This window comes from Chenopodium album, chromosome 17 (genome assembly GCF_948465745.1).
Source record: "Chenopodium album chromosome 17, dcCheAlbu1.1, whole genome shotgun sequence".
Classification (NCBI taxonomy): Eukaryota; Viridiplantae; Streptophyta; class Magnoliopsida; order Caryophyllales; family Amaranthaceae; genus Chenopodium; species Chenopodium album.
The window spans coordinates 25,818,048-25,834,594 of NC_137850.1; the positions used below are offsets into that span (position 1 = coordinate 25,818,048).

The 16,547-nt window shown below is 33.1% G+C and overlaps 2 protein-coding genes and 1 long non-coding RNA gene across 3 annotated transcripts; all 3 read right to left on the bottom strand.

Moving 5' to 3' along the window:
- Window positions 1-875: 875 nt before the first annotated feature.
- Window positions 876-4,533, bottom strand: LOC145588765 (uncharacterized). Its single transcript, XM_081645371.1, has 5 exons — window positions 3,809-4,533; window positions 3,328-3,423; window positions 3,007-3,226; window positions 1,644-1,742; window positions 876-995 (listed from the first exon to the last, which is right to left on the bottom strand). The coding sequence occupies exons 1-5, from the start codon at window positions 4,531-4,533 to the stop codon at window positions 876-878; spliced, it is 1,260 nt and encodes a 419-aa protein (XP_081501497.1).
- A 218-nt stretch (window positions 4,534-4,751) lies between these two features.
- LOC145588766 (uncharacterized) lies at window positions 4,752-7,138 on the bottom strand. The gene is made up of 5 exons (XM_081645372.1): window positions 6,668-7,138; window positions 6,404-6,542; window positions 6,233-6,343; window positions 6,050-6,130; window positions 4,752-5,899 (listed from the first exon to the last, which is right to left on the bottom strand). Exons 1-5 carry the CDS (start codon window positions 7,136-7,138, stop codon window positions 4,752-4,754), a joined length of 1,950 nt encoding a protein of 649 aa, XP_081501498.1.
- Window positions 7,139-7,750: 612 nt separating this feature from the next.
- Window positions 7,751-16,114, bottom strand: LOC145587710 (uncharacterized). Its single transcript, XR_014101378.1, has 4 exons — window positions 15,824-16,114; window positions 11,876-11,954; window positions 9,829-9,890; window positions 7,751-8,776 (listed from the first exon to the last, which is right to left on the bottom strand). It is a non-coding gene; the product is annotated as an uncharacterized LOC145587710 (long non-coding RNA).
- Window positions 16,115-16,547: the final 433 nt, after the last annotated feature.

Below are 16,547 nucleotides of genomic sequence, written 5' to 3' on the forward strand. Positions count from 1 at the left end.
AGCAATTATTTTACCACGTCGAGTATGTGGTTTAAAAGCTCTGAATCCTCTAATCATAAACTTATCTACCAAACCCATTAGCCTGTCAAAATACTTTGGAGCTGTAAGATCATTCCACGCTGAGATAACTAATGGTTGGTCATAGCTGTAATTTTAATAAGAGATAATAAGTACTCCCTTTGTGTTTTTTTAAGTGACACACTTTGACCGACACGTAGTTTTAGGAGATTTTATTGACTTTAATAAAATAAGATGTTAGTGGGGTAGGTTGGAGGAGTGAGAAATGATAAAGTAAAAGAATGTGAGAGGAAGTGGGGACCATGAAAGGAGTGAGAAATGATAAAGTAAGAGATAGTGGGGTGAAGATATATTATTAAAATGTAAGGAATTTCTAAAAGAGGAAGTGTGTCACTTAAAAAAACGGTCGTTTAAGGAAAGTGTGTCACTTAAAAAAACACGGAGGGAGTACTTTAAATTGTATGATAGAGACCAATAAAAACGATAAATCGGACAATATTGGTTCAAGCTATCTATCTTTTACCTTTGATCAGTTGTGACTATCTCTCGTACAAGACTTTCTCGCCCTCCTTCCCTCGGTACAATTGGTCTGGGTGATTCTTCAGCAAATAGCAGAACACCCACCACATCTAATTCATTAGAAGAATGCATGTCAATACATATACTAAATAGCTATTAATGAAATTAAATTGTTAGTATTTGGCTATACCATATTTCTCATCAGGGTCTATTGCACGAGGAATAGATGATATTGGTTGGTAGTTAGGTTCAACTGGTCCAAGTTCGGGATACAGTGGTTGTATCACAGTTTTAGCACCAAAAGTCATCTGATAAGGAAATTGATCTAGCTCAGTCCTTCAAATTTCATCTATGTATCTAATTGGTGCAGCGGAAATATGATATTCTCCCAGATACTGCAGTGCTTCTTCAAAAGCCTCAATTTGGTCACCAAATAGAGTACCACACATTCTATTACCCTATAAATTAAACAAAGTTTAGATAATTATAGAATCAGATCAAATGTGTATATGTTATAGTTGAGTTTTCTACTTATTATAGGTTCAAGGTATAATTTACCTAAGACATGAATATTATCAACAGTCCCTTTTTTTTAAGCTAAGTTTACGTGTAATTGATGATTGAAATAAACTAAAAGATTTAATTAGAATATTTCTTGATGTTGAGCAGTAAAATTAACATTTTAAATTTTTGAGATAAGCTTATATTTAATCTTTCAGGTATTGATCCATGCTGCAAGAATACTAAACTTAAACAGTTCTTGTTGCTGTGTATTAGAATCTATTTCCTTTGCTGTAATTTGTTGTTATATTTAGCTGATACATAAATGTGAGTATATATATAATTAGAACATTATTACTTTATATAGACAGATAAAAGAGTCTTATTTATCAAAATAGGCCTTTTATCTCATTGACAGTAAGTTATCTGCACTAAATTTTGTATATCGGTGCAATTTAAGTGTTTTTAGTTTTTCTTGTTCATTTAGAGTGCATTTTTAAAACTAAAAAGATTCTTGTGAATGGAATATTAAAGCTAAAAAGATTCTTGTATCAATGTATCAGAAAACATGGTAATGTATAGTAATGGAAGTAATAAATCTATACCTTTTCATCCTTTAAAAGCAAAGTCTGAAACCTGCCAATTTTCTTGGAGGATAGTATATCTCTACCCTTTTCAGCAACAAGCACCTTCACTATATGTATCTGCTAGACGAATTTAATTCATTCAAATACAATTGCTCAGGCTTTGGTCTAGTTGTCTTGTATCTCTGTTTTATAAGTATACATCAATGTCAGAATTTAATACACAAGATTACATATTTAGCTGATTGCCTATAATAAATCCAAGTTGTTGTAAATATCACTCTAAAGTTTGCAATGTAGAAAATATAACACTTTTAAGTGATAGAAATACCAAGAGCAAAATTAATATGTTAGCAGTAAATTATACCTTCCATGCTCGATAAGCTTTTGTTTGTAACTCTTTCTGTGAAAGCTAATATGAGAGCAATTAGTCTTTTTATATAATGAAAATTGATAATAAATAAAAATACGCAAAGACAATACATAAAGGGTATGAGTACTGGTCAATGTGCTAAACAATAGACAGTAATGTGTATGTACTTCCCTTTTGTCCTTGTAAACTGAAACATTCCATACCTCTAAAAGAAAAAGAGAGCAAGCTGTCAGTTTATGCTTGAATTCTTTGCAATGGATTGGTTGTACTTGTTAAGCAAGCAAATTTTTTACCATAGAAAAATATTATAATAATATTAACTTTTCAAATATGAATCTTCTGTTTAAATTTTATGTACTTTTATATCTTTTACAAGCTTATTTTGGTAGAAAAATTTGTCCTTTCAATTTTTTGTGGCCCTATAGCCACCTTGATCATACTTTATAATAAAATAAGGTTAATTTATTTATAGTACTAAATTTTCCATATATAAAGTTGAAATACATGAAGCACAGATACAAAAGGAATATATAATTATATGGTTTGATTTAACACATTTACAATTATACATTACATTGAAACCAGCAAAAACATATATGATATAAATAAAATACTTTTAATGTTTTTTTATCCTCCTTTGTTTTTTCCCCTTTTTATCTTTTACATGCTACAATGTTCTTGTGAACCCTTAGTAACGAAGACAACCCTGTAATAGAAACAATACACATCAATTAGCTAAATATGTTTATGGAAATCACTCTAGTAAGATAAGCAGAAACTAAATTCATGAAAAAGACCAGGTTTAACTAACCAGTTTTAGTTCAGAATAAGTTGTATGACACCTGCTAGTTTCAGAACAGCATATGATACAACATTTTTCACATAATTTTTTGATAGCAGTGTAGAAGGCATAACTGTTAAGACTTTAACATTAGTAGTTGTCCGTGCTCGTGATAGCGCCACATATAGTTGGTCGTGTGAGAAACATGGGCGCAGTAAATAAATTAAGACCTTGTCTAAGGTCTTCCCTTGTGACTTGTTGATAGTCATTGCAAAACTTAATTTGATGGGAAACTGGTTTCTCTGAAAGGGATATTTCTGTGAACTTGATGGGCGAAGCTTGATACGGGGTAAGAATACATGCTCCCCTAGATACTGACCAACAGCAGTGACACATTCAATCAAATTTGAGAAAAACCTTTTACATATAAGTTGTGTCCCATTACAGAGCCTGAAGAGGGCAACAGATTCCTTAACAATATTACAGGGCAATTTTCCTTCAATACAAGCTCATGAGGGCTCATTCCTCCTGGACATAGTTTATTTAGAAACTCTGTTGGATATATGCTGCCATTATCATCCAAAATGGTGTCATAGCTTTTATACATGATAGTCTGTCTAGGAAATCTCTCTATCATAAAAGCATTTCTGGAATCAACATCATCATTAATAGGAGTCAGAACAGCCTTCCTTGAAAAGATGTGTGTGGATCTAAATTCTGTGAACTAAGTTCTGGAAAAGATTTTTCCAGTATATCTGTGATTGGATCATCATCGGACTGGAAAGTTTGCACAATTTGCATTGGCAACTGAACATAGTCACTTTCCTTGGTTTGCTATTCCCCATTTCCAAGTCTAAGCAAAAACTCAGAGAAAGGCTGATCTTTTCTAGCTCTTAGATTTTCTGTTAACCTAAATCTTATCAAATGATTCCATGTATAGGAGCTAACCACACTTGCTTCAACTGCTTCTTTTTTAGTCTTATTTGGAACGACAGGCAATACTTGCCGGAAATCTCCTCCAAAAACAATTACTTTTCCACCAAAAATAGATTTATTTCGCATATATCTTGCTGCAATAAATCTAGAGATTCAATATTTTCCTTGTTTGCCATAGATGCCTCGTCCCATATTATGAGAGCCGTTTCTTTGATTAATGCTGCCAGACTACTTTGCTTTGAAATGTTACAAGATATTGATACATCACCATCCATTGGAATCTTGAATCTTGAATGTGCTGTGCGGCTAGATAGAATGTTTGCAGCAGCTATTCCTGATGTAGCTGTTGGCAAAACAATTTTATTCATAAGACGAATTTCTGCATAAAGTGCATTGTATAAGAATGTTTTGCCAGTTGCTCTAGGACCATCTACAAAAAAAGCTCCTGGTTTCCCCTCTACAATATGCTGAACTATGCACGTAAATGCCTCCCTTTGACCTGCATTCAAAAGATTTCGATTGTTTATGCATTCTTCAGGAATTGGCGCATCCAGAGCATCCTGAATATCTTTTGTCCTATTGATCTCAGAATTTTCTATATCTACCAAATCAACTAAACCACATTCTTCCAATGACTTTCCCATTGCTTCTAGATGTTGTTCAACTGCTCTGATTGTAAGCCTCTTAACTCTAATTGCTGCATCAGGATGTTTATGAGTAAAATCTTCTGATAATGTAAAGTAGTATCTATCCCATAAGTTCCTAAGATTACTTGGTTGGCAAAATATCAGCACAGTTGCAAATAGACGACGCAAAGCCATAGGTAACTAAACCTTACTTGCTTCTGATAGACATATATTGGCAGCATCATCTTCTTCCAGTATACCAGACTTGAGACATGCATCTTTAAAACTTGCACAAACTCGACCATCTATAGTACGAAGGCTAGTAAAAGGAGTTGGACTTTTAACATTAAGAAGTAATAAGCGAAGGTAAAAGCGCTCCCCTTCACAGGATGCCACAAAAGCCAATCGGGCAATCATTGGTTTAATGTACTGTCTTTTAAACCACTTCTTTGCTGAAGTGTCCCACCTGTAATGCTCACAAATTTGCCGTATAAGTACCCCAAACCAATCTCAAAAGCCATATTCATGCGAAAAAACTCTGTTAGAGGAGTCTTTGAATAGGCACCACTTGCAACAACTGCATCAAGGCGTTGATGTGGACGTACATAGACAGTATGCATGTCTGGTAAGTGAACAGGTAGAAGCAATACTGGTGGATACATATAGAAAAGATCAAATGCAAAGATTCTCCATGCTACTTCACATGGTGACACCCATCTTCCAGACTGGTACTGAACAATCTCATCTACAGAATTTTTATCCTGTGCTGATATATTAAAAACCACCCGATCATGCCCTTTGTTAACATATTTATATAAATACTTCACTACTTTTATAGTTGAACAAACTTCGACATTTAAGTGGCAATCAAATAGGGTAGAGAGGTACGGGTTATAAGGCACAACCCATCGATTATCTAGCTCAGCATTTCTGATCTTCACCTTTTCACCAGTATCTATTCTGCGATAGCAAGGATATCCATCTTTATTTGTTGTAGTCTGCACTGTGAATTGTTTTGGAAATCCATTTTTACAGGCAACAACACCATCCTTCTTTCTCATACAAGGATAATCTAGATTTAATTTTCCACATGGTCCATGCATCATATGAGCTAACACAATCCTACGTAGATCAGGCTGTGTCACAGGAGGAATTTCAGCACTTACAGACTTCATCTTATTCTCTTCCTTTAAATTCAGCAAAAAGTGAGCATGGGGTAAACCTCTCTTCTGAAATTCTACGACATATATCATAGCTGCCACTTTACCAAAAACCTTTTCTTTCTTAATCTTATTTTTTAAAGCTATCAATTTCGCTCGAAATATACGTGCAACTAAATTTAGCCTATCTTGTGCTGCTTCACTAGGAGCTAGCTCAGCTTTAATCTCTGGCCAATTTGCGTTGCACATCATAGTGACAAAAAGATCAGGTTTTCCAAATCGCTGCAAAAGAGACATCACGTTCAAATATCTCCTCTTCAAATCACGAGGACCTCCCAAGAAAGACGGCGGTAAAATGAATTTATGACCAACGTTAGCAGCATTAGTCTCCCCTGCTTCCACTGTATCAAGAATTCCTTTATATAAATCGGCTCTTATTGTATCTTGATTTTTACGAAAGAAATCTAGCCTTGTATTCTCAACTTTGACATACATAACCACCACATACTATTGATAAGCACGACCCCCCCCCCCCCTTAGCAGTATATTACCTGGCCGTATTTGCAGCTTATATGCATAGTACTCCCTTGCAGAAATAAATTTATAAGCTCTAGTATGTCTTCCAGAAGCTCCTATTAGTATAAAAAACAATGCCCTCATTAAATTTATCAGATTAAATTTCAACCATGCAATCTGCTATATTTTAAACAAACATATTATATAATTAAACTTACGGGCTGCTTCTTCAGCAAGTAATTCCTCTGGTGTATGTATCGCACAAGAATGCACTAGATCTACTGAAGAGTCTGCTTGCATGTCCCCACCATGAGAAACCTTTTTTAGCCCTGTATTCCACCCACATTCACCCCGTGGAAAAAGCAAAGGATACTACAGGGGCTCATAACAGCCATAATAATGCATTACTCGGTGAGAATCGTCAGATTTTCCTGACACAAGAATATGTGGCCAAGAACTTTGACTGGATGACAAGTTTTCAGGCCAAATAACAGCAACATCATATGATGTAGGAGCATTATATACACGCTGGTCAGGAATAGTGTTTTGATTTATCAGAATTTTGTGTTTTCATTGACATCAAGCTCTTTCAAAGAACGAAAGAAGCTTGCATATGGATTATCTTTAGTCACGTGCATTAATATATCAATTACATCTTGTCTTAATTCAGGAAAACAGCCTAGTCGATTTTCAAGTTCATGTTGGCCATCATAAAAACAAAGCTGAAGGTATTTTGGACCATTTTCATCTGGTATTAAGTTTGGTACAAAGTGATATATTTGACCATGTAACTTGAAAACATATATGCCTTTATATGTATCTGTATCGATGTTGCCAACAAGTGAACTAAATGCAAATAAGTTGTTGTATAATCTAGCATATTTTCTAAAATGCACAACATCTTCATCTTGTGAAGTGAACAACCTTATTAACTCTGGCGGATATTCATTAGTAGCTATTTTAATGTCTCCATCCCCGCAACAGAAATTCAGAGACTCAAAAGCAAACTTTTTAGCATTGCATTTGTTACAGTAGGAAAGTGAAGGTAGCTTTAAAGGCTGGGTAGGTAACGGTTTGCCTATAGTAGCCGCAAGTGTTTCTGTAACAATATAGAGGCGAACCATACCAAAATTTAATAAAATGAAAATAGTCAAATATTCATTTTATAATCACAAATCAAGTCAAAGTTCTTACTTTCAATTGTGTCATATGTTAAAGGTCTTGATCTACTTGTCTGAGGTCTCGATTGTTCTGGTTCACTATTCAAATCATGAAGTTTAGGCAAACTTACTCTTAAAGTGACTCTATTAACCATCAAAAATTATTTATTTTACCTAATGGTAGCATGCAATGAAGATAATCCACTTGTTCGCTTTGATTTTCTACACTGTCCTGAAGACCTTTTAAAACGTGCCCTAGCTATTCAAACAATTTTTAAAAGAATCACATATGCTGAATAATTAAAGCAGTACCATATAACAATACATCAACAACAGTAATATAAAGACCTATTCCTAAACACCATCTAACTGTAAGAACATACCGATTCGTACTGCTGCTATTTAAAAAATAATAAACATCTGCACAGAATGTAACCAAACAGAGCATATCAGATAATTATTTCAGTACATGTAAGTAAGATGTGCTAAAATAAAAAAAAAGTCAAAAGACACTTCAATTGATTTAGAAAAGTTCATTACAAAATAGGTCAGTTACAACGCACAAAGGTGCGTCTGCCAAACTATTTCATTAACCAAAAGCTGAACTCTAAGATATAGAACTGAACTTAAAACAAAAGTTTACATCATAATAGACATTGTCCATTCTAATCATAAACACCTAGATCATCAAAACAGTGTGCTCCACCCAAAAAGAAGTAATAGACTAAACTCATTAGATAAACTTTGCACGCTTCTTCACAGTTTCTAGCTCAGGTATGCCAGAAACCAAAGGTTCAGTAATCCTAACACCAGAAGAAGATGCACCTTCCATTAGAGCACTTGAGCGTTGTTTAATGTATAGGAGCAGCTGGAGGTACATCAGAATTAGGTATCCGAAGTCTCTCAGCTTTCAGAGTGTAGTATTCATCCTCATTGAAAGGATCTCCTCTAGCAACTAAACGCTCCTTTAACTGGTAAAACTTCTCCTTTAAAGCAAAATACGTAGCATTTTTTCTCTACAGCAGCTCCATAATTAGCATCAACTATCTCTAAATTATATCGAGCCACCAGGTAATAAACAACCCTTTTAGCAGCCTTTCGCATTGCAGTAGCAGGTTCTGAAAATGGATCGCTATGAATACACTCCATAGCATTTCCATAATGCAAGCAAGTCACTGTCACCCAAGCCACGTGTAACACCCCAATAATTCTCTCTTAAAAACCTGTGAGAAACCGTATATAACCTGAACATTTTCAAGAGAATTACTGGCGTGCTACCGCCACGTGTTCAAACGTTAAAGCTATCTCAGAAATTAGCTGCGGAAAACCAAAACAGTTTTAAATAAACCTCAAAACAAAGGAATTAAATCAAAATAAGTATTACAAGTTGGAACCATTAAGGCCCTTATTTAAAACCCCATAAAAGTAGTAAGTGATAAATTCAGTGTTCAAATAAATTCAAACCCAAAGGAATTAGTGTCAAATAAAATCGAATTAAAATAAATTCAAACTTGCCAAAGAAATAAAATGCAAACAACCAACTCTCTACTCAAGATCCCACAACCCTGATGAATGCTGCATGTGTAAGAACCTGTGGTTATTCTGCTCCCCAATATTGCAAGTGTAAAAATTGGATCGTCACAGGGTCATTAAAAAGCGAAGGCCATGACCAAAGAAAGACACACACAAAAGCACGCAGTGAGCAAAGCTGAGTACATACAAGCTGCGAAACAAATTAAGAAAATACCTAACATGCTACTAATAATCAAGCACAAGCATCATTAAATATAGACTCAATTCATGACTCGGCTATTAAATTTATTAAGACCTCACTAATGGATACTCACTGACTCATTTAATTAGTTCATTGGATTTAGCAATAGACAAGGTTGTCCAACCCATGTCCCATTTGCAACATCAATAAAGAAAAACCCTATGCCTCCTTTCGGAAACATCAATAAACATCCAATGACCACGGGCGCGACTCCGTGACCGTAGTTAGTATGAGATCTCACCTAACTCCTAGTTTTAGAAAAATAATATTTGAAAGAGGAGACTCGCAGATCAGACGGCCTCGATAAAAGTACATGGCTAATACCCCATGTACCCCAACCCCTGATTGTCATTACTCCAGATGTGCACCATTCCAGAGTTTTATTTCTCATCCATCTTACACTTTACGTGATTTACAGGTTTAGACTTGGTGATGACTCATATACATTTCAATACAAACATCCCAAACAATTCAATTAAACATGGCAAATTCTCAATTTAGATTCTTGATTTATTAGTGATAAACAACATTTATTAATTATTCCATTACTACCTCGGTGTATAAACACCTTGAGTGCATAAGGCACCCCAAAACCTTAACCTCATCTTACAAGACTTGAATCTCTCCTTTACTCATCCTGTTTACATAATCATGAATGAGTAATAATTTGATCTTTACACCAATCACATACCTTTGCCTTTAAGCGCCCCTTGCATAATTAAAGCACACATAATACTTGCATTATAAACTAGTGCACATCATTTGAAATTCACAATGTATAACCAGACAATTTAACCCAGTCAATCCTATACATGATACTAAGTTCTCGATCCGTCCTTAAACATGCACCTACAAGCAAGATTTCGTAACTTGTACGTACCTTGAGTAAACAATTCGATTGGCCACTTTAAAACTAGAAGTCGCCTTCTACAAAGTCCTCTCCTAAACCAAACAATTAGAAATAAATCAATACCAAAGCAATTAAAATTACAGCAATACTAAACTACTTTAAAACCTCTTAAATCATCAAAATAAAGCCTTTAAATTGTCTCCAAAATCAAGGTTAGTAATATAACATCCCAACTTCAAGTTTATATGTTAGATTTATGAAAATATAGTGTTTTATATCAAATTACAGCAACTTTAAAGTGGGTAAATAAATCTGGAAATTTGTTTTAAGTATATAAAATAACCCCATAAGCATAATTACTTGAAATAGTCATTATATAGCAAGTTAGTGTGTTAAAAACCCAAAAATATATCAATTCAATGCAATTAGAGGATTCAAAATAAAAGGTATGAAATCTGAAAATTATTTTTAAAGTTAGAATATAAAGTTCAAAGCTTTTTCAATCACAAAATACTCACCATAATTATTTTATAGGTTTAGAAGCATAAAAAACTTCGTTAAAAATAAAAAACTGCCCGAAAATCATATTTAGAGGCTGAATTTGGCCACGAGAGGGTGGTGCACACTACCAAAGGTAATGATTATTTTTTAAAACGTTGTTTCCACACGGAAAACACTACTTTTTTATCAAAATCGGATGAGTTCATAACCTGATCGGGATTAAAACGGGATTAATATTAACGAACGGAAATCTAAAAATTAAAACACGAATTTACGTGTTCAAAATAATCTGGAATTAAGTTAATCTAATCATTAGTTATAATCACCAAAATTTCAAAACATCATTACTATAAAAGCACTAAATCAATTGTTCATAAAAACCCTAAAATCATGATTTTCAATAATTAAAAACCCTAGGTTATAAAATTTACAAAATCTTAAAAATATGACATTTATAAAATCTGAAATTATAAAGTTTAATCATCAAAATACAATTTGATACTATTTAAATTAATTTCAAACAATAAAATCAAAACCACAAATTAATAAATAAAGGAGAAAGAAAATAAGACTAACCTTTTTGTGTGGGAAATTTTTGGGGATTCATGGTGTATTTATAGATTAGGGAGTGTAGGGTTAAATTTGGGCTTATAAAAATGTGGGCTTAAGTTATGGGATAGGGCTTAAGTTATGGGTTTTGGAATGGGTTATTCCAATAAGAGTATGTAGGAATAATTTACATTGCCCAATAATCAATAAACGTTTGGTCCAAAATATATTTTACTTTTATAAAACCTTATACTTAAAATACTTTAACCCTTTAAAATATTTAATTAAAATACTTAAGCCCTTAACAATACATTTTATTAATACTTAAATACTTTATAAAAAGTGCATAAAAATACGGGGTATTACACCACGTATCCCAAATCTTCAACAAAAACTTGCTCCAATGAACTCACACTTGCTCCAGTTTTCCTAACAACAGCACCTAAAAACTCTACATAATCAATAGTCACATGAACAACACCATTAGAAGGTTTTTTACCCAAATTGCCTTGTATAGCAGGGATTTCTAAACCCTTTTCATGACATATGTCAATAACTTTCTGCCTAAAAAGCTTACTACACAGCTGATACATCCTCAATCTATCAGCTATAAATTCTCTCACACGTACTCCAAAGTGGCTCATCAATTTCTGCACAGCCTTTTGAGCAGCCCTCTCTTGTAACTCTTGAATTGTGTTAACCTCCCCACCAAAAAACACAAACTCAGACACGCCACATTCAGTTTTCACACGCACAAAGGCATTATTCCTAACTTGGTTTACAAACCCATATACTGGCTTAAGAAAACTTAAAAAGTCAAGCACTTGACCCAAAAGAGGTCGAAACGGAATAGTAATTTTGTTCAATTCAGTAGCCATGACCTGGAAGCGCCAAAAATAGCATTTAGGTTTAAAAATAGGTCGATTAAATTAATTTGCAAACTAATCTACAACATTTAAAGGAAATCCATGCAAGCAACATAAATAAATACATATATTTTCACATCAAATCTGATACACAAACTCACCAATAACAACTGTAAGTGATTTTCCGGCCAAAGAACAAAGCCAGCTCAAGAAATCGAAAACTACAAATCTCTTACTCCCCTACTCCACAAAAAAAAAAAAAAAAAAAAAAAAAAAAAAAAAAAAAAAAACAAAACAAAACAAAACAAAACAAAAAGAGAATGAGTTACCAGTCACTAAACAAATACATAACTATAGCATAAAAAAAATAGCTAGCAAACTTAACACATTCAGTTTGTTCTTCATTAATGATAAGGCAATACATGTGATTGTAAAGTGTGAATTCTGTTTGTTAAAGTCCAAGTAAGTAATTGTATGTAAGTTAGTAAATTATTAAATCAGTTAAGTAAAGCTGTGTATACTTTTATGATGCTAGTTACCACTTAATCATGTATTTTCAAGTCCAAATCACTACATAATCACCACAAAGCATTTGAACCTCAGCCAAAATTAACAAGACCAACCTTTTTTCTCACAATATAATGAAGAAAGTGGTACAGAAATAGATGAATCCAAAGAAAATACAAGTAGATAATATATACTTCTTCCGTTTTTTTATTATTGCACCACAGGGGTTGGGTACAAATATTTTGGTAGTGGAAAAAAGTAAGAGAGAGAAAGGTAAAAGTACAAAATTGCCCATGTGACATATTGATAAACTAAAAAGTAAGTGTGAAAAAGCAAGGGTACGTTGGGTATTTGTAGTGTGAACACAAATAATTTTTTTCCTAAAGAGGAAATGGTGCAATATTTGTGAAACTTCCTAAAAAGGCAAGTAATGCAATAATAAAATAACGGAGGAAGTATATATATATAGACACCTAATTGTGTCTCCCCAAAAACCAAACTCAGTGATGAATACCTTTCACCTCATTGATTATCGAACGAAGTGAAAGTGTGAAAAGTCTTGTGATGCGGTCGTTTTTAATAAAATATTTCTTTCTGTTTCCGAAAATGTACTCTATTTATGAAAATGTCCAGTCCAATTTAGTTTGGTCTATGATAAGGGTCCAATAATGGTGTAGTTGGATTGGGTTCGAAAAGAGTTTCTAACGATATATTATAAGCCCAATTCCGATGAATAATGAGGAAGTCATGGCCAAAATACTAAGTTGGACCCGAAATAAGTTTTATATACGGCCCAATGATCTAGTGGAGGACCGATTAATTATTATTTCTAAAGTCATTAGGATTGACTTTAATCTTCTAGAATAATCTAGAAGATTCTCTTAAATTCTAGTAGAATTAGAATTAATAATTATGTTTTTAGAAAATAAAGAATTTTATTTGGAATAAAACAAGTGTTTTTAAAAGAATTAAATCTGATTTTAAAAGATAAGTACGGACGTTAATTAGTCTAATTTAATTAGATTAACGACTCTGTATAGCGGTGGGCTAACGCGTGAACCATCGCGCCACGACAAAAGCAGTTTTATTCCAATTCGAATTTTGACTATTTTCTATTGTTTCCGGACTATTTTCTCTATAAATAGGGTCGATATTCCCCGTTTTCAATCATCAACAAGCTTGATCATAAATAATCATCTAATTTTATTCTCTTCTCTTTTAAGCAAAAGCTTATTTTTTCTCCCTCTTTCTAAGCCTAGCCTTTCTACAAACACAATACCGCATTCACGAGTTCTAGACACACCTACCCAACCTCGAAGTTGCCTTCGCCCTAGACGTGAAAGGTTGATAATTTATGAGGGTTTGGTCCCAAATCCCTATTTCAATTATTTAAATTAATTGTTTGATTTAATATTTTCCTTGAAGTTACTAACGTGTGTATTTTGTTATTAGAAAGAGATACGAGACAACAAAGTAAGTTGTTTTTAATCGCTCTATATTTCTTTAGAAAGCATGTATAGATTATATTAATTCCTAGTATCATGTTAGAATGTTATTTATGGTTTTCTAGTATCATGCTTAGGTTACTTCCAATTTCTTCTATCATGTTAGGGATAAAAGATTTTATCTTTATTGTTTAATGACATGCTAGGATTTGTTATTAATCTTGTTAGTATCATGCCTAGGATCTTGCTAATATTATTATGCTTTGATGAGGATATTATTTTGATGATGATGATTTGTTGTATCAATGTTATTATGTTGCTTGATATATTATTGTTATTGCTCAGGATTAAAGGGAATTTGTACTTGTAATCACGCTTAATAAGATAATTAATAATTTTGTTTAGGCTAATATGATTATAATTCAAGTGATCGTCAATAATAGTTTTGTTTGTGCATTAATATTCAACCAACATAGATTAAACAAGTTTAGGATTAATATATTGATTGTATATTAGTCAGAAAGCACACATGAATATGAGAAAAATAAAGTAAAGGCATATATTTAAGGCAGGTTCAATCTCTTTTAGGTTGGATTTGTACCCTCATTCCCGAATATCCAAATATGGTTCCAGACCACTATGGAGTTAGCGATCTCATGGATCGTGAACGGGTGTAACCTTCACCCTGTGAGCGGTTTACAAGTTCCTAAAACTTGTTGACGACTCTTTTGCTCTAGCTTCCTTCCCTTTGGACGCCACCGTACTTAAGTGTATGATCACAGTGGGGTTCAAGTTTGGAATGCTTGAAATATTCCCTACATTAATGGCATTTTTGTAATATTTTAACTTTATAAAGTAGTTTCTAGTTTCATTTCTCAAAAGTAAATGAAAATTTAGTACTTCATCTGTCCCAATTTACTTGCAACATTTTGACTGGACACGCTTGCCGATGCTCATGTTTAACCATTGATAACTTTTATTATATATTTATATAAGTTATAAAAAATTTTAAATTAAGAAACTATATATTTGAATAGATCCAACAACATCTTACATGATTACATTGAGTTTCATATAATAGTTAAAAAAGATGGCTAAAGGGAGATGTGTGAATAGTGCAAAAAGTCAAACCGTTGCGAGTAATTTGGGACGGAGAGAGTAAAAGTAAATGAAATCAGTCTTAAACTAAATGAAATTGCCTTAAAAGTTAAAAAAAACTGGAAAAAAGTTAGAAAACAGCGAAATTACGAGAAAGCCATTATTGAGAGCGGGTGCAATGTGAGCCATGAGATGGAGTGCGATCAATGGCTGAGATTAGTTCCTAGTTCCTATTATTCACCTTGGTTCTCACATGATCTCAATTTTATATATATATATATATATACACGCACACCAAATAGAAGCAAAAATGAAAGTACAATTTCTGCATTATTTTAAACCAGAAAAAAAAACACACCATAGAAGTTGTTACTAATATAAGGAAAATATCTTCCTTTTTAACAACTAAAAATAATAACAAATAAAAAGAGGCAAAAATGAAAGGACAATTTCTGCATTATTTTAAACCAAAAAAAACCTACCACCATAGAAGTTGTTACTAATACAAGTATAAGAAAAATATCTTCCTTTTTAACAATAGAAATTGACAAATAAAATATGCAGTGGAGTACATTTCCTAAGCAATTCTATCTAATCTAAAAAAAAAGAGCACATTTAATTAAAGTACAAATTCTACAAACAAACCATTACATTCATTGTTCAAAAACCAGCCGCTCACAATAATAACTCCCAAAACAGTCCTTAACAACCATAACTACTAATAATAAGCTAATTTAACTCCCAAACCAGCCTTTAACAATCAACAACTACTATCTTGTATCTTAATTTCACCAAAACAAACAGCACATCTCTTTGGTAAAACAATTATCAAACAATAACAACAACAAGACTATCATTTAATCATCACTACAACCGCTAATAAGTTAATAAAATCAAATCAGGTATATTTCCAAAACAAATCCAATTCAATTAAAGGCTAAATTGCATTTAAAAAACACAAAATCTATAATTAAACAGATCTCTAATCACACTATTACAATCTTAATAAACCAAACAATAATCAATTACGAAGCAAAACCGAACCGGAAAACAACAGACCTTAGAATGTGAAAACCACAATTGCAATGCAGCCACAACCCAAGCTCCACGCAACCACGCCATGGAACAATTTACCCCAAAAAACCAGGACACATCTCCACTGGAGCGCCATCTGATTTGAAACCGATCAATCTCCGCCGGCATCACCATAGCTGTTGAAGACTCCGCCACAAAGTAGTACGGCTTTATTAGGAGGGAAAGGAAAAAAAATGGAAGAAAGATCAGTATCAGTCATGCAAAGCACCCATAACTAACAAGGTAAGAGAAGAGGACACGTCACGCCAAGCTGGAAATCAGACAAAAAAAAAAGGGGAAACGAAAAGACATAACTAACCCAGGTGATTTGGGTGGTCCAGTTTAGGGGGCTAAGGGTAGAAAAGGAAAGTCACTATTGCTAAGTGAATAGTAAACTAGTTAGACCCGGGCGATGCCCCAGGTTTTTTATTTCTTTGTTGTTTGTAGATATTGTGATATTTCATGCTTATAGTTTTTTCAAAATATTGCTTCATATTCCATAAAGTTAGCTAATCACTTGTTGTGTGTGACTATTTTATTTAATTCCACTATATTGTCTTGCTAGAATTTTGTACGTATAATTTGCAAGTTTTTCATTTTTAAATAGCATATATATTGAAAATTAATTAGCAATAATAAAATTCCGTAAATGCATAAGTAATAGTTAGAGTAATTAACAATACCGTACTTGATTGCTAATTTTTACATT